At 40.1% G+C, this 26,996-nt stretch overlaps 1 protein-coding gene across 6 annotated transcripts in view; it reads left to right on the forward strand.

Moving 5' to 3' along the window:
- AMOTL1 (angiomotin like 1) overlaps positions 1–26,996 on the forward strand; it is a 255,024-nt gene that overhangs the window by 192,488 nt on the left and 35,540 nt on the right. For all 6 annotated transcript variants that reach the window (XM_027849355.1, XM_027849356.1, XM_027849360.1 and 3 more), the window contains one exon: positions 22,556–22,701. In XM_027849355.1, coding sequence (XP_027705156.1) covers positions 22,556–22,701 — 146 coding nt within the window. The remainder of the gene's footprint in view (positions 1–22,555; positions 22,702–26,996) is intronic.

Below are 26,996 nucleotides of genomic sequence, written 5' to 3' on the forward strand. Positions count from 1 at the left end.
AAAATCATTACGCTTCTGTTTACTCATCTGTACAATGGAAGTAATTATAGTTTTCCTTCTGATCGCAGAGGAAGAAAATGCAATGGAAATTGTGGAAGTATTTTATGAGGTTAAAACTATGACACAGAGAAGCAGTGTTATTAGAGGGGCAGTATGGTGTAGTAGGGTGAATGCTGGACTTGGAATTTGGGGAAACCTGGGATTGATATTTGCTGATTGTGGGTCTAAGGGCACTCTTGAATTTCTCATCTTTAAAATGAGGAAATTAACAATACCTTTAGGGCAGCTAGGTGGCACAATGGATGAGTGCCAGGTTGGAGTCAGATAGACTTTATCTTCCTGAGTTCAAATCCAGTCTCAGATGCTCACTAGCTGTGTGACCCTGGGCAAGTCACTTAACCCTATTTGTCTCAGTTTTCTCATCTGTAAAATGAGCTGGAGAAAGAAATAGCAAACTACTCCAGTATCTTTGCTAAGAAAACCCCAAATGGAGTCATGGACAGTCAGACACAATTGAAAAATGACTCAGCAACAATAAAACTATACCTTTAGTAACCTGTCTTACAGGGTTATTGTAAGGCTCAAATGATATAAAGTATTATGAACAATATTTGGCGATGCTTACGGCAGTATATGTCATTTGCTGTTATTGTCACATTCATCCTGTGTTACTGATACTTAAATAATATCTGCAGGTATGGTAGAATAAAAATGATAGCTAGAATTTCTATAGTACCTATCATGTGCCAGGCATCATGCTAAGTGCTTTACAAATGTCATCACATTTGATCCTCACAACAACCCTGAGAGGTAGGTGCTCTTATTATCCCCATTTTACAGTTGAGTAAACTGAGGCAAACAGAAGTTTAAATGACCTGCTCAGGATCACACAGCTAATATGAGGCCAGATTTGGGCTTCCTCATTCCAGGCCCAGTGCCCTATCCATTATGCCACCTAGCTGCCTCCTTAGCAGTTACAAAGATGCTAAGTGAGCATCTTTGTGTGTGTGCTGACCTTCACTTTAGTAAGCACAGAAGTCCATGTGCCCACTCCTGCCTCTTTTTATGGTCACTCAATGAAGGCATGGAAAGTTAGATCTGGCAGAGGCAGGAACAGGTTGATCCTGAGCCCTTAAAAGAGCTCCTTTTGTCATAGTTAATGAGGGGTTAAGAAGGTCCTGCTTACTATTTGGTGATCCAGAATTTGCAAAATACAGAGGAGACAACAGAGGGCCAGAAAGGAACTTGTGACCTGCGCAGTTATACAATCCATTAGTAACAAAGTCCCAACAAAAATAGTGGTAACACATTCATGTGGCACTTAACAAAACACTTCACTCACGGGAAGTGTTTGAGGTGATAGCATAAGTATTGTTTCCATTTCACAGATGAGGCAATCGAGTCTCTAAAAGGTTGAATGCCTTCCCTGCCATCACAGTTAGTTAGTGAATGTCAGAACAGGGACTCAGACCCAGCTCATCTTCCTCCATATTTAATCTTTTTTTTCTTTTATACCACACAGTCTCTTGTTGCTGCTCGTTAATGTCCTTTCAGATTTATAGACGTTATGTTTTGTGGGAGTGAATCACTAATTTATCCACTGGCCACTTTAGAGGTCACACTTTTCAGATGAGTGTTTTGAATCCTGGTATTTGGCTTGGAAGAAGCTTCCACCTCGACTCTTCCACTTTGTTCTAACTCTTAATTATTAGGACATTTTTCTAACATTAAGCGTATCTCTCTGCAACCACAATTCTTTCTTCATCACATGAAGAAAGTTACATCTTCTGCTATGTGCCTATAGTTCTACCCTCTGGGACCAAGCAGAGCAAATCCAACCCCTCATCTACATGGCTGTCTTTAGAATGCTTTGAGTTCTTTATCGTGGATTCCCCTGAGTCTTCACTTCTTTAGGCTAAACTTTCCTGATTCCTTCAATCAATCATTGTATAGCACTTTCACCATCCTTTTCTAGATGCTCTCTTCATAATCAGTCTCATCTGTCCAGGACAGAATACTTTGGGACTATTATCTCTCCATTGGAGGAATTAAGATCAAATTGTATAGTCATTGGCAATTACTTTAGGTTGTAGGGAAATGAAGTCTGGTTGGGAAATGAAAAAGTATCATGCCCATCTTATTTCTATGTCTAAATGTGTAACTACTACCCAAGCATTTCCTTCAGGGCTGATCAAGTAGATGATCATGGGAAATTCTACCAAAGAACAGTTTGTTTCACAGATAATAAAAAGTTAAAGTCCTCTTGACCTTTCTCTTTGGGGTCCAGAAATTACAAATGCAGTGAGACCCTGGATTTTTTTTCCTTTTAAAAAGGTTGCATGTCAGTGAGTCAAGTCTTCAGCTTGACTCTTGAAGAAGGACATGGTCATCCAGATAGATCAGGTTTCCTTCCAGTTCCAAAAGTGTTAAATGAATGCAATTCAGTGCTGTTCTCCCCTCGGAGTTACTATGTTTAATATAATGATCACAACTTCTAAGAAGTATTATTTAGTTAACTACTTAAAGAGTTTTCAGAATGTAAAGATTTTTTTCCTTCTTATATTTTCTCCTTCCTTCAATACCCATTTTGTCTTTCTATAGTGTTGCAGGGACCCTTTCAGAGAAGGCTGAGAATATTTTTTTCTCTTTTTTAAAAGAAGTGATCTCCTAGCTTAAAGGGTAAAGATGGCAGAATAGTTATCACTTTGTCCCTTACATATAAGGCTTTCAATCAGCCCCTGGGAAAAATTGTTTCTTTGTCCTTTTACATTAATACTCCCTTGATTGCTTGATTAACACACATCAGAACTATACTACCAGGTTTGAAAGAGACATATTTCTTTGATTGTCATTTTTTGGGGGTCTAGAGCTGTGACTTTATTGGTGCATAGGGAACTTCCCATTAGGAAGTCCCCTCTAGTAAAGTAGCTAAGCAGTAGATCTGCAAGTTGTAATCTTAGAGAGGTATCTCTCTCTCCCCCTCTCCCTCTCCCTCTCTCTAATTACATATATATATATATATATATACACACACGTACATGTGTGTGTATACATATACACACACATATATATACATACGTATATCTGTGTGTGTATGTATGTATATATATGTGTGTATGTATGTATGTATGTATATTATGTATATCTCTCTATTTCTCTGTGTATCTACTTCAACCCAGGTCTTCCTGACTCCAAAACTGACCATCTGTCCCACCATACTTAGCATCTTTCTTTACATTGTTTCTTATGATTTCTTAATATACTGTCATTTCTAAATCTTAGATATGCCTGAGAAAAGAGAGCTTTAATCATTTTTTCCAAGGGATTAAACCTTGCTGATTATTTTCTCTGAGAAAAAAAATAAGAGGACAAAGTCCTGCAACAAACTCTTTATGATCTTTGGGGCCAGGCATTTGAAAGCTAAAGTGTTATATGAAGAGTAACTACTGTAAATGGAGAAGAGTGAAATTTCACCTTATTGGGGTTTTAAATTGTCTTCCCAATGAAGTGCTAGGATTTAGCAAAGACCTCATTAGTCCTGGCATGTTTGCATTCCTTCTTGTCAGTTAAGCAGCGACAAGAAGTCTAAAGTTGCCACCCTTGGAATTCCTTTGATACTCTGGGTTTGGAGCTTTCAAACAAACTGAGACCTCTTCAAATTAGTTTCTGATGAGCAAAGGGTAATGTTTCTCTTTCTAAGAAAAAAGGGCTTAGGCAAAAGAGAGGAAGAAAGAGAAGAAACAAACAAAAAAGACCCCAAGGGCTTCTTGGATGCTCAGTGATTCTTGCAAAACAACATTTTGATGAGTTATGGGTAAATAAGTCAGAAACATATGGCCTTGATTTCTCTTAAAATCCACATGGGTTTAAAAACTTAAGAGGAAAAAATGATCTGGGCCAGATTTATTTAGGGTCTGGTTTAAATCCAGGATTTTGAAAAAATATTGATGTGTTTCATTGTCATTATACCTTACTCTGCACCCCCCTCCAGCAAAGGGCCTTCTGATACCCCTGGAGTCCTTAAGGGGCCTGAACAATTCTAAAATAATATAATAAAAAGCTCTTTTGAGTTTCTTATTCCTGGCAGGGCCAGATGGGAAGCGTATCAGAAATGACAAAGACATCAGCACTAATGCCACTGACTCAGCTAGAGGGTAGGGAGATAAGGAAGATTGTGCTGATGGCTCATTGGATTTCATTACATCAAGTTGTGTTGGCTCCATCTATCTTCATTGCAAAGGAAAGAGCAAATGGTGTTCTAGGATGTGGGGTGTTACTTATCTTTATCTCCCAATCAGTTTACTTTTTTAATGTTTTTATGAAGAATATACTAAAAATTTATCTCACCGAACCTAGCATCACTCAAAATGTTATTTTCTTCAATGCATTGATTCCCAGCCTGATTAAGAGATGCCATAGGTCAGATTTAGTCAATCAGTTAGTTAGTCAATATGCATTTTATTAGGAAAGCTCTTACTATGTGCAGAAAAGGGCAAAACCCAGCTCTTGCCCTCAAATACCTTGCATTCTAATAGGAAGAAATAACATGCAAACAACTAGGTACACAAAAGAGATGTGGTTCAATTCTCAACAATAATCATTAGATAAGGAATGGTTTTAATTCTTCTCATCTTAAAAAGTAACTATGCACATGAATTCCTTGAGACAGGAAAACCAAGTAAACATTTGGGTAGAGTGTTGGCTTCTAGTAAAGGTGTGATTTTCTCTCCACACCCTAACACATTCATTTCTACACTGTAATTGTTGGATTGTTCCATTGTAAATGAAAGTGGGCCAGACTTTCCACTTATCAGGAATGCTAAATGGAAGATTCTTGTTCAGGTGTGAATTGTACTGTTTACCCACTGAGGTCCTTTCTGTCTCCAAGATTTGGTGATGTCAAGATTTGTATTTCAGTCTGATGTGGATCATCTGTCTAGGCTACGTGATGGAGGGGAATAAAGATGGTCTCTTGGACTTAGTGTCTACCATGCTGAGGTGAGGGGACAAAGTTGCTCTGCAACTAGAGAAAATGTTATTTCATCGATTGTGTGTTGGAAGTACATCCTCAAAGCACTAAATAAATTTGAGCTGTTATTATTCCATTTTTCCCTAAGGGTATTCTTTCACCTTGACCTTATAGGCTCGGATTCAGAGCAAAAGGTCATGGGTCAGTGAGGAAATTTGGGGGCTAAATGTTCTAATCTTCTACCACTAATTTGTTCAATGACCAGCACCTCCATTTTCTCTTCAGTAATAATGGAATCAATCCACTGGCCCCACCTCACAGAGTTATGAGGGATAGCAATGAATATAAAGGGCATTTTACAGTTTTTTGGGTAAAGTTCAGGCCTCTGATTTCATTGGTACAGAGAACCAATCAATAATTCTATCTCTCTGCTAACTCAGCGGGCACCAGAGCTACTCCACCTACCACCTTCTGAGGGGCAGTGGTAGTGTACCTGTTATCTTTTTTGGGGGGGAGGAGGTCTGTGCCTATGATTTCATAGATATGTACATTACCAGGTGAGGAAATTACCTATATTAATGCAGATCAGCAGTTGGCCTACAACTCATAGATCATATAGGCTTAACATTGGAATGGACCTTAAGAGGCCACCGTCTCCAATTCTTTCACTTTACAAATGAAGAAACTGAGGCAGAGATAGGTTAAGTGACTTGCCTAGGGTTACAGAACTAATAAGTACCTGAGGCAGGATTTGAACTCAGGTATTCTAGTGCTGTATGTACTATGTCACCTAAATGCTTACAGTCTTAAAGAGTTGGCTAGGAAGCAAGAGGGTAAGTGATTTGCCCAAAATCACACAGCCACTGTGAGTCAGAGATGGAATTTGAACCTATGTCTTCTTGACTACAAGGTTAATAATAGTAATGATAGCCAGCATTTACATAGTGCTTACTTTGTGCCAGGTAGTGGGCTAAGTACTTTACAAATATTATTTCATTTGATACTAGGGGAAGCAAGGTAGCTCAGTGGATAGAGTGCCAGGCCTGGAGTCAGGGAGACTTATTTTCCTGAGTTCAAATCTGGCCTCAGATACTTACTAGCTGTATGACCCTGGGCAAGTCATTTAACCCCGTTTGCCTCAGTTTCCTCATCTGTAAAATGAGCTAGAGAAGGAAATGGCAAACCATTGTAGTATCTTTACCAAGAAAACCAGGGAGGGGGGAGTCATGAAGAGTTGGACATGACTGAAAATGACTGAACAACAACTTGTGAAATAGATACTATTGTTGTTCCCACTGAGGTAACTTGAGGCAAATAGACTGAGTGACTTATCCAGAGTCACACAGCTAGTAAGTTTCTGAGGCTAGATTAAAACTCGGGTCTTCCTGACTCCAACCCTAGCACTTTATCTACTGCTCCACCTAGCTGGTCTCTATCCACTATAATATGCTGCTTCTCTGTTTGTAAAGTGTATAATGCACTTGTAGGATCATATATTTGGAGCTGGAAGGGACCTCAGAGGACATCTATGCCAACTCCCTCATTTTTTTCAAGTGAAACTGCAAATCTATTATGTACAACTTTCTATTCCTTTTAAATATATAATAAAGTTATCATGTAATTTTTTTCTTTTTTTTCCTTTTTTTCCTTTCCTTTCCCCCCCAACCCCACTCTAGAGATGACTACCATTAGGCACAAATAGGCACATATATGTTTGTGTGTGTGTGTGTGTGTGTGTTTATATACATATACATAAATTATTTTATACATACTTCCATTTATCAGTTCTTTCTCTGGATGCAGATAGTATCTTTCTTCATATGTCCTTTTTACAAATAAACAAATTGAGGCTCAGGGAGTTCAGTGACCTGCTCGAGGTTGCTCACCTAATTAGTGTCCAAAGTTGGATTTGAATCCAAATTCCTTCACTCTAGGGCCAGAGCTTTTCTTGCTGTTCCACACTGTTTCTATAATGCTTCCATGGACACTTGTCATCTCACTCTCCATCCCAACCTATCATCCATGTCTATTTTAGATCTCTTTTTCCATCAACCAGAAAGAAATGGGCCTGAGTCCCACCAAATGCCAGAGGGTAATGCAGAGCTCTGCTGATTTTGTAGTGTGAAGCCTGTCACCGCTTATGCCCACTTGATCATCCTTGACAGGCAGCATGGAGAAACTAGAAACCTTCCATGACAACCAGAAGAGCCAGCAGGCTGCAGGGCTTCTGTTTATACACATATGTGTCTTTTATCCAAGTGCAAAATTCCAGTGACTCAAAGTAGACAGTGACTTTTCATGCTTAAAGACACAGGCATGAGGGAGTGAGAAGCTGTCTTTTGGTCTTACTTCCATTCCTATCCCCACAAGTGCAGGGTGGGCTATAGTTTTTGTGTTGTGGTTTGGTTTTGTTTTTAAATCCCTTTTTCATATCACTGTAACAGAGTTTAAAAGTTTCCCCACTGAAAATATACAAACCGCTAAGACAAGTGCTTATATGGAGAATACTGAAGCTTTGTTATAGATTTCCCATGTCCGTGGCTCATCTTTTTTTTTTAAGTTTTATTTTCAATTCCAAATTCTCTTCCTCCTTCCTCTCTTCCCCCATCTATTGAGAAGGCAAGAAATACCACAGTTCATCTTTTTGAACCTGAGGGCTGGACAACAGCACTTCCTCTTCTGGTTGGGATGAGGGGTGAACCTAGGCTAAAATCTACATGGAGAATGGGTTGCTTCACAAGCTCTTTGGGGGCTGAGAGTGACTTTAGAGGATCTTAACTGGCACCAAGGAAGCCTTATCTTTTCTGACAAGTTAGAATCAGGAAGTGGCTATTGTGCATAGCTATATGAAAGAATGAAAAAGCATTTATTAAACACCATGTGCAAAGCACTGTGCTAAACACTAGTTATACAAACACAAAAGAGAACTAGTCCTTGCCCTCAAGGAGGCTGCATTCTAACAGGGGGAGTTAACACAGTATAGAAAGTGGGTCCAGAGAAGGATATTCTGATCTGAGAGGTCACTGGGATGGTGGGTGTGGTGCATAGGGTAATCCAATGACCTCCCTTTTCCTGAGGTATTGGTAGATTTGATTTGATTGTGTTTCTCAAAGAAAGTGGAGGAGGTGGTTACACTTTCCTAGTGGTTGGGCAGAAAATGGCCCAGGGGGAGATGAGGGAATTGGGATCACAGGGAATTTAGAATTAAGTGACTAAGCTTCTGGCTTCTGGGCTTGGTCTGCTTTGAGTGGTGGAGCTGTAGTTCATCTGGGAAGAAACTACCAGAGTTGAACCATAGAGAGAGTGGTATGTGGTGTCTCTGACTGAGAGAGAAAAAGATGGTAGTGATGGGGAGAGGGGGTAATTGGAATAGAGATGTGGATGGATAAAGGCAAAGGGAAGGAAATATTTCTTATGTGTTAGTTCTTGGGAGACAGTGTGATACAGTGGAAAGAGCTCAAATTTTGGAGTCAGAGGACTTGGGTTCAAATTGTGCCACCTTGAGCAAATTATTCAACATCCCTGGGCCTTAGTTTCATTATCTGCAAAATAAGGGAATTAGACTCTATGGCTACTTCTTGCTCCAGATCTGTGATCTTATGGTTTTTTTTTAATTTTGTAAACCAGTCTCAATAAAAATGTTGACAAAAATCAATTAATTGCTATCCTTTGGGTTTGATCAGTCACCCAATCCAACTTTTTTCTGGACTGGTAGAGAGGGAGTTGGTTGCAAACTGGAATGCCAAATACAATCAGAAATTATGCACTTATGTGAAATTCAGGAATGAAAGGAAGATTGTCCTATAAGACCATCTTTAAGGTATCTGCTTGAATGGCAAAGGCATTTATTACAACCTCACTTTTTAATGGCAAGTTCTATTCCATTACACTTTTAGGGTTGCTGTCCAATGTTCTGGCCCCTAGCAAATCATCAAAACTCAGGAGTAGGATGGAGGCGGATGTAGATCATAGCATCATCACAAACCTAGAACTTGAAAAGGACCCCAGAGACCGTCTGGCCCCCATCCTTTCATCTTATAGATGAGCATCTGGGACCCAGAGAGGTTAAACCACTTGTCCAAGGTCACACCGGTCAAACAGAGGTCAAATCTGAACCTAAGCCCTCTGACTTCCAAGCACTCTTTTCACTGCACCCAGCTGCCTTCATTTTGAATTGAAAAAGTTAGGGTTATTGTCAGAGGTGGTTGCAAGCTCTCTAGTCTGAAGCCTGGGAAAGGTAGATAAAATGAAAAGGGAGTGAGGTTTCCTTTACATTTTTAATTAAAAAACCATTTTATCGTGTGTGTGTGTGTGTGTGTGTGTGTGTGTGTGTGTGTGAGAGAGAGAGAGAGAGACAGAGAGAGACAGAGAGAGACAGAGAGAGAGACAGAGAGAGACAGAGAGAGAGAGTGTGTGTGTTTGGGTGCATATTCCCTTAGGCTCTCAATCAATGATCCACTTAGGAAAAAAATGGATTATTGACAATTCACACAGGACTTGTTCAGTGCTAGAATGGGGGTTTTCAGTATTGAGGATCTCACACATATGAAACAGATTTGGCAAAAACAGGGACTATGGAAAAGGGGCTGTCATTGCAATCTTTCATTTTACAGTTACAGAGAAAAAAATTAGTCAAGGTCACACAGTTAATTAGTAGTAAAACCATGACTTGCTATCTAGGTTTGCTGAGTTCAAGTCCAGACTTCTTTCCACTTATACAGTTAGGGTCTAATGTAATCTTTTATCACCCATTACTATGTTAGTAGGTGTTATTCATCTGGTTAGTTAGCCATCACCTTATAAAATTGCTATAGGGCCCTAAGGGAATTGGACTGAGGATGTATGTTTGGTTGCAGGGAGGTCAGGAGAGGTTGTTTAAGAAGGAGATGGAGCATAGCTAGGCCTTTGTTTCACAGATCTGGCCATTGAGGTGTGCCATAGTGGGGCTTTGGTGTCATAGGTAGCCAGGTAGTAAATGGGAAATGACATTAGAGGCAGAATTTACTGGCCTTATGATTTTGCCCTTGGGAAAGGCTTGGGGAATACTCAGGATAGTTGTTGGGCCTTTTATCTCCATCCCATAAGTTTGTACATATTATTTAGCAGAATATATGGTGATTGAAGAGCATCTTGATCAAAACTCTTAGGATAAATCATTTTAATTTCTATCCCTTAAATGAACACTCAGTGTTTCTGAATTCTAGGGTCATTTTTAATACAAGGGGCTATGTTGGTCATCTGACACATACTTTTCAAATACTGGGTAGATTACTTTCAATAGCTCTCCCAGTATAAACAAAGGTTCCTAAACATTCAATGTGAAGGAAAAAATGTTTATTTATATTTATATATGTATATGTATGTGTGTGTATATGCATATATATACACAAGTATATGATGTGTGTATATATACTTACACACATATGTGTAATTTTCTCATATAAAGAATTAAAAGTAATCTGGAGAAAAGTAATGGAATTTCTAAATAATCTGGGGTTAATTGTAAATTGTTTCATAATTCTTAGAGGTTCCTAAAATGTATTGAGAATATTGCTAGATGTTGATAGAATCAGAGAAATTTAGTGGGGCTAGGGGTGGAGTGGGAGAATGGGTCTCAAACCATTAAAAATAAAGCCTTCATCTGATACCAATTCTGCATATATTTACTTAGAAAGCCTATGGCTTAGCAGAAAGGAGAGGAAAAAGGATGAAGGATCTGCTACAGAATTGCAGATGAAAGGAGCTGTGCATGTCTGGGTCAGAGAGTGTACTAATCTGTGTGTAGTTGTGTTCCTGAAGGTCCCTCCTTAACTTTGTTAAGATTCTGATCCAGCCCAGAATGGTGTGTGTCATTAGGGGACAAGTCCCTTCCTCAGATGTAAGATGCTTTTAAAGGGAACCTTTGGACTAGGCCTCTGGAAAGAGAAACTTTTCCCCCTTTTCTTAAATTCAGCACATTGACTTCATTCCTGATTCATTCCTGGTGCCTGTTTAAAAAAATGTTTGTTGGTTGTATTTTGATATTAAGCTAAAATAATAAAGAAGGCAGCTGAAGACCGTGGAAAGAGTAGCTTTAGAGTTCAAGGGACCTGGGCTCAAATCCTGCTTTTATAATTTACTGATTGACTTTAGGCAAGTCACTTAAATCTCTCTGGGCTTTAGCTTTTTTTCTTTCCCCGATCTCGAAAATGAAGGCTTTGGATTAGATGGCCTGTGACGTAAAGGTTACGATCCAATACTTTTTTCCGTATTAGCAAAAACTGTACATTCAGCTTCACTTTCTGTGCTATCTCGCTTGATCTCATCAGCTCCTCTAGGTTCAGTGATCATCTCTATGAATAGGATTTAGGATTCCCAGATCAATATATTGAGCCCTACTCTTTCTCCTAAGCTTCAGCACCAAATTTCTACCTACTGAGTTCCCTACCTCTACCAATGAAGTCACAGCATTCACCTCCCCCCTCAGAAAACAAACCACTAAACACAAAAAGGAGATAAAAACCAAATATACAAATCGTATCAAAATGTGGTTTTCCCTCTCTATTTTAGTGACATTCTGTGGCCAGTTATTTGCTTTCTAGTTAACATATCAGAAAGCATCCTGTTTGATCATTTCTCCCAATTCTTAGTGAATCTATGGCTCATTGTTTGGGTTTTGGTGGCTTAGAATGAGTGTAAATAGCGACTGTTTTCTGTTCTGGCAGGAAACTTTAAGGGTCTTTCACTTCCAGATTGATATTTCATGATGGTAAATTAGGCCATCTTCTATCTCGATTCTTACAATAACAAGGCATCCAAAATTAGAAAATTTATCAGCAGTCATTATCTCCTGTCACTCAAGGAATCCATTTCCTAGACTTTTTGTGTCCCAACAGTTGGCTTATTTTTTCATAGCAGTTAAGACTGTGAGATAAAATGAAAGGGATTGGGTTATCCTCAACTCATAGAGAGCTGAAAGGGCCCTTACAGGTCACCTAGTCCAACCCACTCATTTTATTAGAAGTGGAATCTGAGGCCCACAGAGGCTAAGTGACTAGTCTAAGGTTCCATAAGAAGTAAGTGTCAAAACCAGTATTTGAATTCAGGTATTTGATGGCAATGTCAGAATTCAAACCAAAGTCCCGTGACTGCAAACTTAACACTCTTTCCATTGCAAATCTTACATTGAGACTAGGACCCACATATCTCCTTCCATGTTATGATTCTTAATCCTCCTTCATATACTAATGAAAATAAAAGAAAATAGTCAATAACTTGGCTAATACTCAAGTCTCCATGGTTGATTTTCAACATATGTGAATCGCACCTAAAACTCAGGGAAGGAATTTTTGAACAACCCCATAGAACAGCCTAGATTTGGTAACCAAGCTGTCTCTGCACTTGACATACTTTTTCCAAGTAGTTCCTTGTACACCTTTTAAAAACAGCTATTTCTACGAGATCTCTATTACTTTTTTTCATCATTTAAATCTCTTTTCTTAATTTTCTTTCTTAAGGAACTCATTTCAAAAACAGTTCACTATCTCAGCCCTTTGAGGCTCTCACAGGATTATCTCTGAGTTTGTTAATGGGCTATTTAACCGCCTACTCACAACCTAGCCTTGAGATGCCGGAAGAAACCATGGCAACCTATTTTGTAAGCCTGGGAATAATACTAAGGTTAAGATCTGTTTGAGGAACTATAAGGATCCCTTACCCAGGAAACACTGTCAGAGTATTTAAAAAAGCAAAAATGATTGGGCAACCTTGTGTTGGTTTTCCCATTCTGGATTACTGGAGATGCCCCCTTACCTAGCTGAATTTGGTCCTTTGCCCAATGAAGGCAGTTTTGCATTGAATGAGTCGATGGATGATAGAGTTGCTCTGAATGGGATCTTGGAGGTCAATCAAATTCACCCCTCCTCATTTTAGAGTTAAGGAAACTGAGTCCTGGGAAGTCCTGACTTCTAGTCACACAGGTGATATTTGAACCAAGGTCTCCTGTCTCAAGAACCAGTGAACCTCTTTCCACCGTACTGATAAATCTGTGTCTGCTGTATTTTGATGCTGAAAGATCCCTAAGAATTTTGTAAATATTTTGAGGGGTGTTTTTTTGAGGCTGTGAGCTCTTTGAGAGCAAGAACTAACTTTTACCTTTCTTAGTATCTTCCCTGCTTAGCACATAGAAGGCACTTATTTTGTTGTTTAGTTGTGTCCAACTCTGCATGACCGCATTTGGGGTTTTCTTGGCAAAGATACTGGAGTGGTTTGCCATTTCCTGCTCCAACTCACTTTACAGATGAAGAAGAACTGGGGCAAACAGGGTTAAGTGACTTGCCCAAGGTTACACCGCCAGTAAGTATCTGAGGCCTGATTTGAATTCGGAAAAATAAGTCTTCCTCACTCCAAGTCCAGCCCTCTATCCACTGGATGCTTGGCTGCCCCTGTTTAGCACATAGAAGATATATGTTTATCGACTAATTTACTATTTGGGTCTCCCTATGTCTCCCAATCTATAAATGCAGCCAATTCCCACTGCTGAAGCTTTGACCTCATCTGTGGCCTGTCTCCTCCCTGAGGGGCTCTCTATGCTAGTGCTTGATTTAATGTGAGCACCCAATTGACTTTAGCCCAACTGCAGCTCAGAAGTGATTCACCAGCCTTAGCCTCCATTAGTAGTAGGGATTACAGATGTGCACCACTATCCCAGGCTAAGTTTTCTAAATGTTGAAGTGAATTTAATACCACCTTCCTACTTTCTCATCTATTCAGTACCCTTCTGCCCTCCCACTCCCCCCCAAAAAAATTCCCCTTCACAAAAATAAACAGGAATCATTTAATGGACCTGATTGCATAGCTGACCTCTTATCAGTCCCAATAAAATATTATCTCCCAGAATGTATCCCCTTCCAAAATTTTTTCTTAACAGTTTAGGATACAACACATCAGGGAAATCCAACCAAAACTTAGTGAATGAAGTATAAGCAACAGGAGGAATCTGGGGAAAAAATGTTCTTAGTGGTAATTTGGACACCTATTATTTATAAGTAAACTTGTTTTAGGCAGTGAATCTTAACGGCCTCTAATTTTTAGTTCCTTGGATTCCGTTACTCAGCAACAAACAAGAGTAATGTTTTTTAAGTTCAATTTTATTTTTTCAATGAACAAAAAATTTTTTTCTATCTCTCCTGCCTCCCCCCTCCCCACTGAAGAACAAAGAAAAACAAAATCCTATAACAAATAAACATAGTCAAGCAAAACAAATTCCTTCATTGGCCATTTCTAATATATATATATATATGTATGTATATCTCATTCTATATCTTGCACCATCTTCTGGTTCGTCAGTGTATTGATGAGAGTTCATAAATCTTTCAGAGTTGTTTGCTTTTTATAGTGTTATTAATATATACATTGCTTTCCTGGGTTCTGCTCGCTTCATTCTGCCTCAGTTCATACAAATCTTCCCAGGTTTCTCTAAAACTGTTTCTTTCATTATTTCTAGTGGTGTAATAGTATTCCATTCTATACATATACCAAAGTCTGTTATTCCTTTCCTATTCGATTCACATTCCTTTAGTTTCCAGTTCTTTGCCACTACAAAAATAGCTTTTCTAAATATTTTTGTACATATGGATCCTTTTCCCCTTTTATCTCTTTGGGGTTTAGGTCTATCAATGGATATCCCTGATTCAAAGGGTATGCACATTTTGGTAACTTTGGGGGTACGTTTCCAAATGATTTCTAGAATGGCTGGACCAATTCCCAGGTCCACCAAAAGTGCATCAGTGTGCCTATTTTCCCATAGCCTCTCCAACATTTGTCATTTTCTTTCTTTGGACAAGTTTGTCAAACCTATGGATGGAGGTAGAACTTCAGAGTTACTAGTTATAACTTTTTTGTATGGCTATTAATAACTTGGATTTCTTCTTTTGAAAACTGTTCATGTCCTTTGACTATTTGTCAGTTGTAGAACAACTTATCCTTATCAGTTTGAATCTGTTCCTTACACATTTTAGAAATTAGACCTTTATCAGAGAAACTTGTGACTAAGATGCTTTGCCCATTTACCTGCTTCCCTTCTAATTTTAGTTACAATCATTTTGGAGGGGCAAAAAATGTCTTAATTTTATGGTATTAAAAGCATCCATTTTATCTTCTGCAATTCTGTCTGTTCTTTCTTGGCCATGAATTCTTCCCCTATCCATAGAGGTAATTTCTTCATTACTCATTATATGTTTATGATATCATCCTTATATCTAAGTCATAAGCCATTTGGAACTTATCTTAGTATATGGTGTGAATACTGGTCTATATGTTTCTGCCAGTTTGCTTTCCAGCAACACGGTTTCCTAATGAAACACTGAAGATTGTGGGGAATTGACCAGTTTTCTTGGATTACAGACCAACATCAGGCTTAAATTGTTGCCAAGTAGGATCACATAATCATAAATCAAGTGAGACTAACCGACTAATTTTATAAATGAGGAAACTGAGGAAGCTTTTTTTCAGATTTTAAATATATTAAAAATTTTGCATTCTTTTTCTTCCTCCAGCCTATCCCCCACCCATTGAGAAGGCAAACATATGATATTAACTGTACATGTGAAATCACGCAAAACATTCCCATGTTAACCATGTTGCAAAAAAGTAAGAGAAATAAAGTAAGTGAAAAAAGTATGCTTCAATCTGCACTCAGAGTTCATCAGTTCTCTCTCTGGATGTAGAAAGTATTTTTCATTGTGAATCCTTTAGAATTGTCTTGGATTATTGTCTTGATCAGAGTAGTTAAGTATTTCATAGTTGATCATCATTACAATATTGCTGCTGCTATTAATGTTCTCCTGATTCTGCCTACTTCACTTTGAATTAGTTCATACAAGTCTTCCCAGGTTTTCCTGAATTCATCCCCCTTGTTTCTTACAGTGCAATAGTATTCCATCACGATCATATGCCACAACTTGTTTATCCGTTCCTCAATTGATGGACCTCCAATTAATGACTTGCTTAAGGTGACATGTAGTAAATGTTAGAGGCGGTATCTAAACCCACTGACTACTGTACTCCTTGTTCTGTACTATACTGCATCTCCAGTGAATCCCAACTCCTTTGCCCGATCGTTTGGATAACGGTGAAAGGAGCAAAAACATAACAGAAAGGACAGTTAGAGCATAAGATCATAGATTTAGACCTGGAAGCTATCAGAAGCCATCTATTCCAGTCCCTGCTTTTTACACATAAAGAAACGGATGCCCATAGAAAAGGAGTGACTTCCCCAGATCATATCGATAATACGAGGCAGATCCAGAATGACTTACTGTCTATGTGACTTGAACAAATCACTTTACTTCTCTTCCTCACTTTCCCTGTCCATAAAATGAAGGGATTCGGAGATCCCTCCTAGATCTTTATCAGTCATATTAAATAACTGAATAGAAAGAAAAGAGGAATTGTAAAATCAAGATCTCCTTGTTCTTTTACTTCCCCTCCTGTTATACCTCTTGCTTTCAGTTCTGTCCTCCCATTTTCTGAGCCTCACTCAATGGTGCTTCCCTTTGGAGTCTTTGCTCTGGCAATGGGTCCTGGACGATGGGGAAATTATCAGCGAATGTATTCCTGCCATTAGTGATCTGCTGGCCCAGCCCTCCTGCCCCATTCTTGGCCCTTGGCCACTTCTCTGGTAAGGCTTTTGGGGGTTCCTTATAGCCTGATTGTGCTTAGAGCGCCATAAATATTCCTTCAGTCCCAGTGGTTGTACCAGTACAGCTGACTAGTTGGTTTGACTGGCTTGGAAATTAACATGTAAAACATTGTTGAATTATGCTGTCCGGTCTTCCTACCCTCCTTCTTTATCTGAAGAATTGAGTTTAAATCCTGTCTTTGACACTGTATAACCTTGGACAAGTCACTTCAATTTCAGCAAGTCTCAGCCTCAGTTTACTCATCTCCGTAAGAGAGGGTTAGACTGGATGACCTCTAAAGGAGGACCCGCCCAGCTCTAAATCTGTGGTCTTATGATCCATACTAAGTAGGCATCTCCAGCCAGGGACCTGGCCATGTGGAGTACATTACAGTGCTTTACAAGACTGTGTGTGAGCGACAAGAGGGGTTGCTGCCTGCACAGTCATGCTGGCATTTGAGATTTGGGCATTGATGGGGGCCACAAGGTAACAGCAGTTTGGATCCATTTTCATCCCTGCTTAAAAAAATACTGAGCATTCCCTTAGAAAGATCTAGGGCCCTAGAGAAGCTGTCAGCTATGGATTGGCTCTCAGGTTGCATCAGAATGAACATGGGGAATAAAGCCTATCTTATTACCCACCAAACATTCCAGGGATTTAGTCATCCTTTGATAAGACTGGCAGCGGCCTCTGAAGATTTAGGTTCCTCTGACCCAGACTGCTTTGGAAACAACTCATCAGAAACCACATCTTGTCAAGGGCCAAAGGTCTGATGAAAGGCTCAGTAATTAATGCCCACTTGAGAACAGTAGGGTTACAACCTGGCCTCTTCTGACTCCCCAGCTGTTAACTCTGAAACTGGGAGAGGGGGGAACCAAAACTATGGGAGAGCTAATCACGTCCTTGCAGACTCCATAGCTAATGTCATAGTGGTAAGACAGTCATGGCATCTTGGAGGAGTTGAGCGCTGCCTAGTTCATTCACCTACCAGAAGCATGAATCAATTAAATCAATCAACAAATTACCAAGTAAGCCCTTTTTATGTGCCAGAAAGAGCTGTGCTAGATGCTGAGGAAACAAGAATGAAGAAAAACAGAGTATGAAACAATTCCAACTCACAAGGAGCTTACAACCTAATGGCAGAGACAAGTACATGGGAAAATAGATAAAATATAAATGGATAGTTAACAAATACACATAAAGATGAAGTATTTTGGGAAGGAAGGTTCTAGCAGTTGGGGGATTGGATAGAGGATGGTGTTGCTATAACAGTAGCATCCCTCAAACTTTTTGGTCTCTGGACCCCCTTACACTTTTAAAAAATCATTAAGGTTCCCTGCAAAGAGCTTATGTTTATGTGGGTTATATCTGTTGTAGTTTACCATATCAGAAATTTAAAGCTTCTTAGCATTATTATAAAAATAGTTTTTGACCCTTTTCATTCTCAGAGGCACGTGGAACAGATTAGGTCCTTTATCCCTGAAGAGACGTGGTTCCCATGTGAGGTTTTACTGTCTTCATTTAAAAGATCTTAGAATCTCAATGGTCAAAGAGACCTACAAGGGCATCCATGTTGAGGAAATATCCTCTCTGCCATATCCAAGAGAAAACCTGAAGACCTCCAGGCAAGGGAAACTCACTACCTAAAGGCAGACCATTCTATTTTTGGACAGCTCGAAAGCCAAGAAGTTCTTCCTTGCCAATTCCTTTTCCTTTTATTTATTTATCTCTCTATTAATTTTCTATCTATTTTTGGGCAAGGCAGTTGGGGTTAAGTGATTTGTCCAGGGTCACACAGCTAGTAAGTGTTATGTGTCTGAGGCTGGATTTGAACTCAGGTCCTCCTGACTCCAGGGTTGGTGCTTTATCCACTGAGCCACCTAGCTGCCCCTCAATTCCTTCTTTTTGTAATTTCTCTGGGACCAGCAAGTTCAAGTCCAATCTCTGTCCTACATGTTAGCATTATGAATGCTTTATGGCATCTTCATCTTCTTCTCTAAGCTCAACATCCCCAAAAGGCTGGAGTAGATGCTAACTATGATCACATGAACAAAAGTAAATGAGAAAGAGTAGACAAACAATCCTAATGGGAACTCAGAAGGAATATCTGAAATAGTGTTAGGATACTTTATGTATTGTACTTAAGTAAATTAGTAAACAAGGGTATTTGTTTGTATTGATGCTCAGTGTTGAGATTTAAATACAACATTGAAAAAATTAACACATTTGGGAAATTAAATAAAAAAAGTCTCTGAGAAATAAAATTGGACTTGCAGTAAGTAAGACCTAAGTTCATATTCTAACTCAGACATTTACTAGTCCTGGGAAATCATTTTATCTCAGTGAGTGTCAGTATTTTCATCTATAAAATGGGGATAATAATAGCATTTATTCCTCAGAGTTGTTTTGAGGATCAATTGAGGTAATATATAGAAAGCGTTTTGCAAAACTCCAAAGCACCATGTCAATGTGAACTGCTATTATTATCAGTTTCATTAACTCATTATAATCATTATCTGGAACCACCTATCAATGAGACATCATGATAGTAATAGTAATACTGACCTAAGAAAAAGGGAGCCTTTATTACAGTCCTTCCTCTTGAGTTTCAGTTGTAATTTTGACATTTCAGGTACAAGCCTCACCCATTCCCATGGCCCCACTATGACAGGCTGGGCAATGTCCTCCATTTAGTTGAAAAAGAACTTTATGTTCAGCTGGGCACGAAGCTAGCTGGGCTGAAATGCCAGACTCATTGACAGGAATGCTTGCTTGGTGAGGTCTGGATGCACTCCAGAGACTTGACAAGGCCATTGGGCACCTGGCCAGAGGAGACACTGTCCAGGCCCATGAAGTTGTTCCTTGGACTTCAATAACTTTCCATAGAGGGAAAAAAAGAGAGATGTAGATGTTTGATTCAGTGACACTGAGATTGGTACCAAAGCCTGTGGGTTTGCTACAGCTGACCTTTTTTTTGTGACGTCCTATGTATACATTGGCCCAAGAGGCTTTGGGCTGGCAACCCAGAGGTATCAAGTAAATTGGCACTGAAAAGAGGGAAGAAAAAAGTAAACACTTATCTCACTAGAATTTGATAGGCTCATAACTGGTGCACCATTCCAGCGCAAGATCTGGGCATCTCAGATTCTGTTTTTAAGGGATACCATTATCGTTAGGAAGTATGGTTGCTATTCAGCTTTACATATCTGTCTGTTATTTCAGTAGGATCTGCAGTAATAATCATAGATAATAGTAGCTGACATTAAATCAGTGTGATGAAGTTGGCAAAGTGCTTTACATGGATTATCTCAGATGAACCTCCCAGCATCACGTGGAGTAGTCATTATAAGCATTATTATCCTGATTCTATAGATAAGGAAACTGAGGCTCAGAGAGAGGAAATGACTAATAAGTATAAGAAATGAGATTCAAACCTGGGTCTTTACGACAGCAAGTCTAGTAATCTGTCAATTATTCCAGGCTGCCATGTGCACAGAGGGTGAAGAAAGCATTTAATGCTGGCTACTTGATAGCGTTGGTTAAATAAACAAGCACCCCAGATAGAGTTTTCTGTATAAAACAGAGAACATGAATGTATAGAGGGAATTCAGATACAAATACAACTTAGGTTGATATAAAAAAAAAGAGTTAAACGAGCAAGAAAACATTTAAATACATCTTGTTCCATGCCGCCATGTATCCCCTAGAGAGGGGATGCATAGAGTAGGGCAGGTGAATTGCTGGACTGTCATTATCTCAGAGAATAGAGTTAAGTCAGAATGTATTGCAAAGGTATAATCAATAAGACTTGGTAGCTCCTTGGATGTGGGAGAAGAGTCAAAAATGACTGGGAAGATGGTGGTGCTTTCAGTGGAAAGAGGGCAAGTCACTTAACATTTCAGAGCCTTAACGTCTTCCCCTACTAAATGTGGATAATAATGCTTTCCCTTCATCCCTGACAGGGCTGTTGTGAGGAACGCTCTTTGCAAACATCACCGTGCTGTATGAATTTGAGCAAGACGTTATTTGACCTTGAACAAGGCACTTTAACTCTCATATATACATGGGAATAATAATGCCTGACCCACTTTCCTCATAGGATTATTATGATAGAGTAAGATAGTAAATATAAAAATGCTTTCAAAAGTTCAAAGTTTTCATATATTTATGTATACATATACACATGTATACATACATACACACAGACACACACATATATATAGGTATACATGTATATGTATTAATATGTATGTTTAAACATACATGTTTTAGTCTAGACCTATGTTATGAGTGTAGTCAATTTCTGGCATGGGAACTCCTACCCAAAGGCATTTTCAAAATGAGTCACACCCTTGTGGACAAGAACTACACTTAATAGTGTAGTGCCCTTTGCTGTAGATCAGATAGTCTTAGAAAATTGCCTGTGGTACGGTAAATACCTTGCCCATGGTCACAAGGGTAGTGTATGTCAGAAGGACATTTTGAACCCAGATCTTCCTGTCTTCATGGTCATTCCAGTATCTACTACACGACTCTGGTTGGTTGTTCCTCATGCCTGGGATATACCACTTCTTACCTTCACCTTTTATAATCCATAGTTTCCTTCAGAGCTCAACTTAGGCATCATATTTCATGTAAGACCTTTCCTGATCTCCGCAACTGCTAGTGACTCCTCCTTAAATTATTTTGTATGTATGTATGTATGTATTTCTTTGGTGTATGCTTATTTATATTTCTGTCTCCCCTTATAGAATGTAAGCTCCTTGAAAGAAGGACCTGTTTTATTTTTGTCTTTGAACCCCCAGCACCTAGCACCATACTAGGTGCCTAATGAATGCTTATAGATTGTACAAGCATGAGGTTTTTTGTTTGTTTGTTTTTTAGAAAAGTCAATAACCTCACAAACTGTGGATCTCTGAGACCCATAGAATCATAACCTGTGATTAATCATGCATTAGTGGTGGTTTTGCAGTGATATCCTGTATGTGGGTGCTCTGCCCAAAGGAATGTAAATTTTGATCACTGAAACTTCATGAGATTCCCTGGGGTTTATGGCCAGATTTCTTTCTTAAGGACCATGCCATAAACCCAAATCACTCTGGCTCTCACTGATTGGCCGACAATAGGTCCTAGCCCGGACCTCACCTAGACACCAGATGGCTCAGAATAAATAGCAACTGTTTCTGGTTTTGGCCAGAAAACCTGAAGGTCTTCCCCTCCCAGATTGATTTTTTTTTTTTACTATATAGAAGATGCCATTCTTTGCCTCATTTCTTACCTAGCCTTAATCATAGAATGGGTGTTGAACTGAGTCAATCTCAGTCAAACTGAGATCTGGGAAAGACCTTAGCTTAAAAAGGCCAAGGTCTCCCACTGCATCTGGGGCCATCTCCAATCATCCCGATCTATATTGTGCCACTGGACCAAGATGGCTCTGGAGGAGAAAGTGAGGTTGGTGACTTTGCCCAATTGTCCCTCATTTAAATCTAATTCACTAAATCACCTTCCTGATGCCATGGTCCTCTTCAAGAATGAAGGACAAACAATAACAATAACTATAATAATAGCTAGCATGTATATAATGCTTTATGGTTTGCAAAGTACTGTATACATGTTAACTTATTATCCCTATTTTACATGAGGAAACTGAGGCATAGAGAGGTTAAGTGACTTGCCAGGGGTCACACAACTAATAAGCGCCTAAGGCCAGATTTGAATCCAGGTCTTTCCGACTCCAAGTCCTTCATTCTCTCCAGTAGACCACTTAGCTGTGTTTCTCCTTCCCACACATACCACCTCTATCAACCAAGAGGAAGTGTGGTAGGTAATTCAACCCTCTGCTGTTTCCCAAAAGTAAGGCTGTCAGGGGGCCCCAAGTGAGTGCTTGGTTACGAGACAGACAATCTTGTTCTTGTCTCCATTCCAGACAAAGAGTACTTGAAGGAAAAGGAGAAGCTGGAGATGGAGTTAGCAGCAGCGCGTACTGCTAGTGAGGATCAGCGAAGGCATATTGAGATCCTGGACCAGGCTCTGAACAACGCGCAAGGCAAGGTCATCAAACTGGAAGAAGAGGTAAGACCTTCCACGACTCCAGTAGGGGAGAGGCTGAGCTGAGAGAACCTCCTGTGTGGCTGTCTCCATCTGGCCAGCTCAGCCCCGGTCCTTAATTGGTGCCAATTTTGAAGCTGTTGTGGGGAGGGGGAGATGGCAAATGGGGAAAGCTCCCAAATAAAAAGAATACAAATTGAGTTTATATAGCCCCGAGCCAGACACACTGTAAAAGGCAGCTGTGATTGCAGGCATTAATGAGCCTAAAACCTTTGACACGAGAACCATGGAGTTGTTAAGTGTCCAGCTGCAAATGAACATGGGGCCAGGAAATCAACAGGACTTGCAAAGAGAAAACAGTCTTGGAATAAATTTGGGAAATATGCAATTGCTGTGTCTTTTGGACCTCAGTCTCATTTAAATTACACAGAATAAGGCAAATGTCTCAAGAAGAAAAGAGGTGGGGTGGAGGAAAGGTTTGCAGAGGGGGAGAGAATCAGATGAAGGAGTACAGTGTACAGCAAAACTCTATCCAACTTTGGGGATTTGGCGCAGCCATTCCCAGGACTATGGTCCAGGAAATTCTGACCCTTCTCAAGCATCATGTTCTTGACATTTTCTAAAGGAACCAAACCTTTCTAGGTTTAAAATATTTTTTTAAACTAATACTGTTCCTTTAAGCCCAGCTGGGTGGAGTTGGAATTATTTCTTCCTGAGGCCCTAGCTGGGGAATCAGAGCGGAGAAAAGACACATAAAAAGAGGAAGTAGGAAGATGGAGGCCTGGCCTATCAATGGCATCTGACATCTGAGGCTCTTACAGCTCTACACCCAGAGGTTTTCTCACAATGAATGGCACCCTTATGGACAAGGAGCCCATTTCATAGAAGAAGTGTTAGCTCAGAATCTTAAGTAGCGAAGATGCTCTTATAGAAAATACCTCCTGCAGCCAGGGAGCAAGAATGGAGGGATGGCTCTGTAAGAGTACCCAATATAGAGTTGGAGGACCCAGCATGTAGCACAGATAGTAAGCATTTAATCAGCTAATCAGTTTATCAGCAACATTTATTAAGTGTCAGCTATGTGCCAGGTACTGTGCTAGGCACTGAGGATACAAAGGGAAAAAAAAGAGCAAACAAACAAAAAAGTGCTTTTTGATGGTTTGACTGGTTGACCTGGATGGCTTTGCCACTTACTCCCTGTGTGGCTTTGGGCAAGTCCCACCCCTTCTCTGGTCCACAATTTCTTCATTTGTAAAATCAGGGGGTTATACTACATGACTTCTTTAGCAGGCTTTAGATGACTTTTTTTTTTTGGACTAGGCAGTGGGGTTGAGTGACTTGCCCAGGGTCACACAGCCAGTAAGTGTTATGTGTCTGAGGCTGGATTTGAACTCAGGTCCTTCTGAATCCAGGGCCTATGCTCTATCCACTGCACCACCTAGCTGCCCCTAGATGACTTTTCAAGCGGGCTTCTTCTTGCTTGAAACTTATGCCATGAGAAAACAGGTGCAAAAAACGTGATTGCTGAAGTCATTGGAGGTGGTGCCTGGGGTAGCAGAGGCACTTTTATGGTGGGCTGTGAAGAAGACAGAAATGCCCTGCTCTCGGCTGGTGGGGTGGGGTGGGGAGAGGAGGTGACGCTCAAGTGAATTTCTTGGAATATGAGGTCGTACCTTTTGCTGGTGATCCAGGCAACTGGAAGGGCCAGTGAAGGAAACAAAACCTTGAAACTGTATGTGAACTTCTGAAGAAGGTCTGTAAAATCCACATGGCTGGATAATCCTTTGTAACAAACAGGCTTTCTCTGTGGACAAAGAGCCCGATTCCTTATATAATATGGGCAGGGACTGCCTGTCCTTCAGGAAAGTTCTCCATCTCATAGAAGCCCAGTCACACCCCAGGACACCCTAGATGCTGAGCCTGCTGGCCTCTCCATGCCAGGCCTGTTACTTTTTCATTGCTTCCTCTCTGACAAGGATTTACAGCATGTCCAGAGAATTAGAAACTACTGGCTCCAACCAGGGCCCACAGTTTTTCCTTTTACATCATTGGAGAATTTCAGTTCCCCAGCTATTAAGATCTTTTCATAGGATTATGTGTTTAGAGCCAGAAAGAGCCTTAGAGTTCATCTGGTCCAATCTCTCTCATTTTAGAGATGAGGAAACTGAAGCCCAACTCTAATTAAAGTCACACAGGTAGTGAGTGGAAGAGCCAGGATTTGAATTCTGGACCTGACTCTTAAGTTCAACACTCTTCCTACCATACTAAACTACCTATGATATAGGAGTTACAGTTCCAGAATGCTGAAAGCATGGAAAGACTTCATGTTTTGGTCCTGCAAGCACCAAAGTATTTCCCAAATATCTTGCTTGCAGTGCTATAGATAGTATAGAAATTCATCAACTAAGTAAGTAGTAGTTATAAATGGTTATTAGGGGCAACTAGGTGGCACAGAGGATAGAGCTTCAGCCTTGAAGTCAGGAGGACCTGAGTTCAAATGTGACCTCAGACACTTGACATTTACTAGCTGTGTGACCGTGGGCAGGTCATTTAACCCTGATTGCCTCACCAAAAGAAAAGCAAAACAAACAAACAAAGAGGAAATGGTTATTAGACCTGTTGATGTCCAAGGGAAGAGTTTTTCAAAGGCATGCTATGGGAAAGTGAGTAGATCTAATGGATGGAGTCTTCATCCTTAGCATCATTAAATAAATTTTCCATACTTTATAGTTATTATTCAAGGCAAGATACTCCTTGAAAGGCAGAATGATGAAACAGTTAAAAGGCTGGAACCAAGGAGACATGGATTCAGATCTTACCTGTGAAACTTAATAGCTCTGTGAATATGGGCAATTCATTGACTCTTGCTGAAATCTCAATTTCCTCATTTCTAATAGGAGGAGTTGGGCCAACTTGCCACGAAGGCCCCTTCCAGCTCCAAATCTCATTCCCAAATCATATGTAGTCCTCAGAAAATTTTGGTCCAGAACTTCTATTTAAGCTAGTTGTGAGCCTCTTGGAGCCAGGTACTATATAAACAATCATTGTGATGATTGGGGTGTAGAGAGGCCACTTGTTATAATGGAATGGGCATGGGTCTTATATTCTCAAGGCTTGAGTCCAAGGGCTGGCTTGTCATTTATTAGCTATGTGACCTTTGAGAAACCACTTATCACTTCTGAGGCTCAGTTTCTTCATCTGTAAAATGGAAATGATACTGGGACTTACTTCGAAAGTTGGGAGAAGTGCTTTGTAAATTGTAAAGCACAATGAAAGTGAGTTATTATTGGGTTCATAAAATTTAGAACTGGAATGGACTTTAGAAATCATAAAATAATAAATTTAGAGCAGGACAGGATTGTACAGCAAATCTGCATAGGTAACCTCCTCCTTTTACACATGAAGAAACCAACTTGCCCAGCCAGGATCCAAATACGGGGTGCTTTGGCCCCAGTGCCCTTTTTTTGTACTATCATAGCTACCTCTTATATGATGCCCCCTCTGTTCTAAAATATCCATGGTGCCACACATATCTTCTCAGAAGTTTCTCTAATCAGTCAGAGAGTCACCACAATCTGGTTCCCATTTTAATCCTGTTTCGTTCCGTGACCCCAGTAGTTCCTCATTTCTAGGGCCTAAACTCATAGCTCTTAGTAACCCAGAAGCACAGGAGGAGGACTACAGGATGAAAACCGACCCGAAAATCAGGCTTAGAGCAGGCCTTCAAGTGCCTGTCCCTGTGCTTCTGTGAAAGGTCAGGAATGGCTCACACCCCTGCAGGAGTCCCTCTTAGGGGAGGCAATGCCCAGTGGGGCCAGCATCTTTGCTGAGGCTGGGATCTCTCTCAGGATTCCGCTGCTGGTTTGCAGAATCCTCACATAGCAGGGAGCCCATAAATCACTTGCATGTACAAACATGAAGAGGTCAGAACAGTTAGAATTTATACTCTAAACCAGCCCCAGGCATCTCCATGGCCAGGTGCCGAATGACAGGAAATGGCATCTGGTTTCTCAGGGCCAGTTTTGTGTAGCCATCTCAGCCTGATTTTGAGTATCAGCTAATTCCCAGGATGTATATGCCTGTGATTGATGGTCATTAACTAATCTGCTCCTTGGGAGGAAGTATGCTCTGGTGATTACAGGGGGGCAAGTGGGAGTCTAGAGACCCTGGTCATATTCCAGCACCATTCCTGATGAGACCTTCTGGTGTGTTTGTCTTGACTTTCCACCTTGTGGGCCTCAGTCTCCTTACTTGTCAGTTTTGTCTATTTCTTAAATATGAAGCTTCCCCACTTCCTTCTTGAGGGGTTAGCAATTCAT

The sequence above is a fragment of the Vombatus ursinus genome, unplaced genomic scaffold (assembly GCF_900497805.2).
Source record: "Vombatus ursinus unplaced genomic scaffold, bare-nosed wombat genome assembly UNPS02007344.1, whole genome shotgun sequence".
In the NCBI taxonomy this organism is placed as follows: domain Eukaryota; kingdom Metazoa; phylum Chordata; class Mammalia; order Diprotodontia; family Vombatidae; genus Vombatus; species Vombatus ursinus.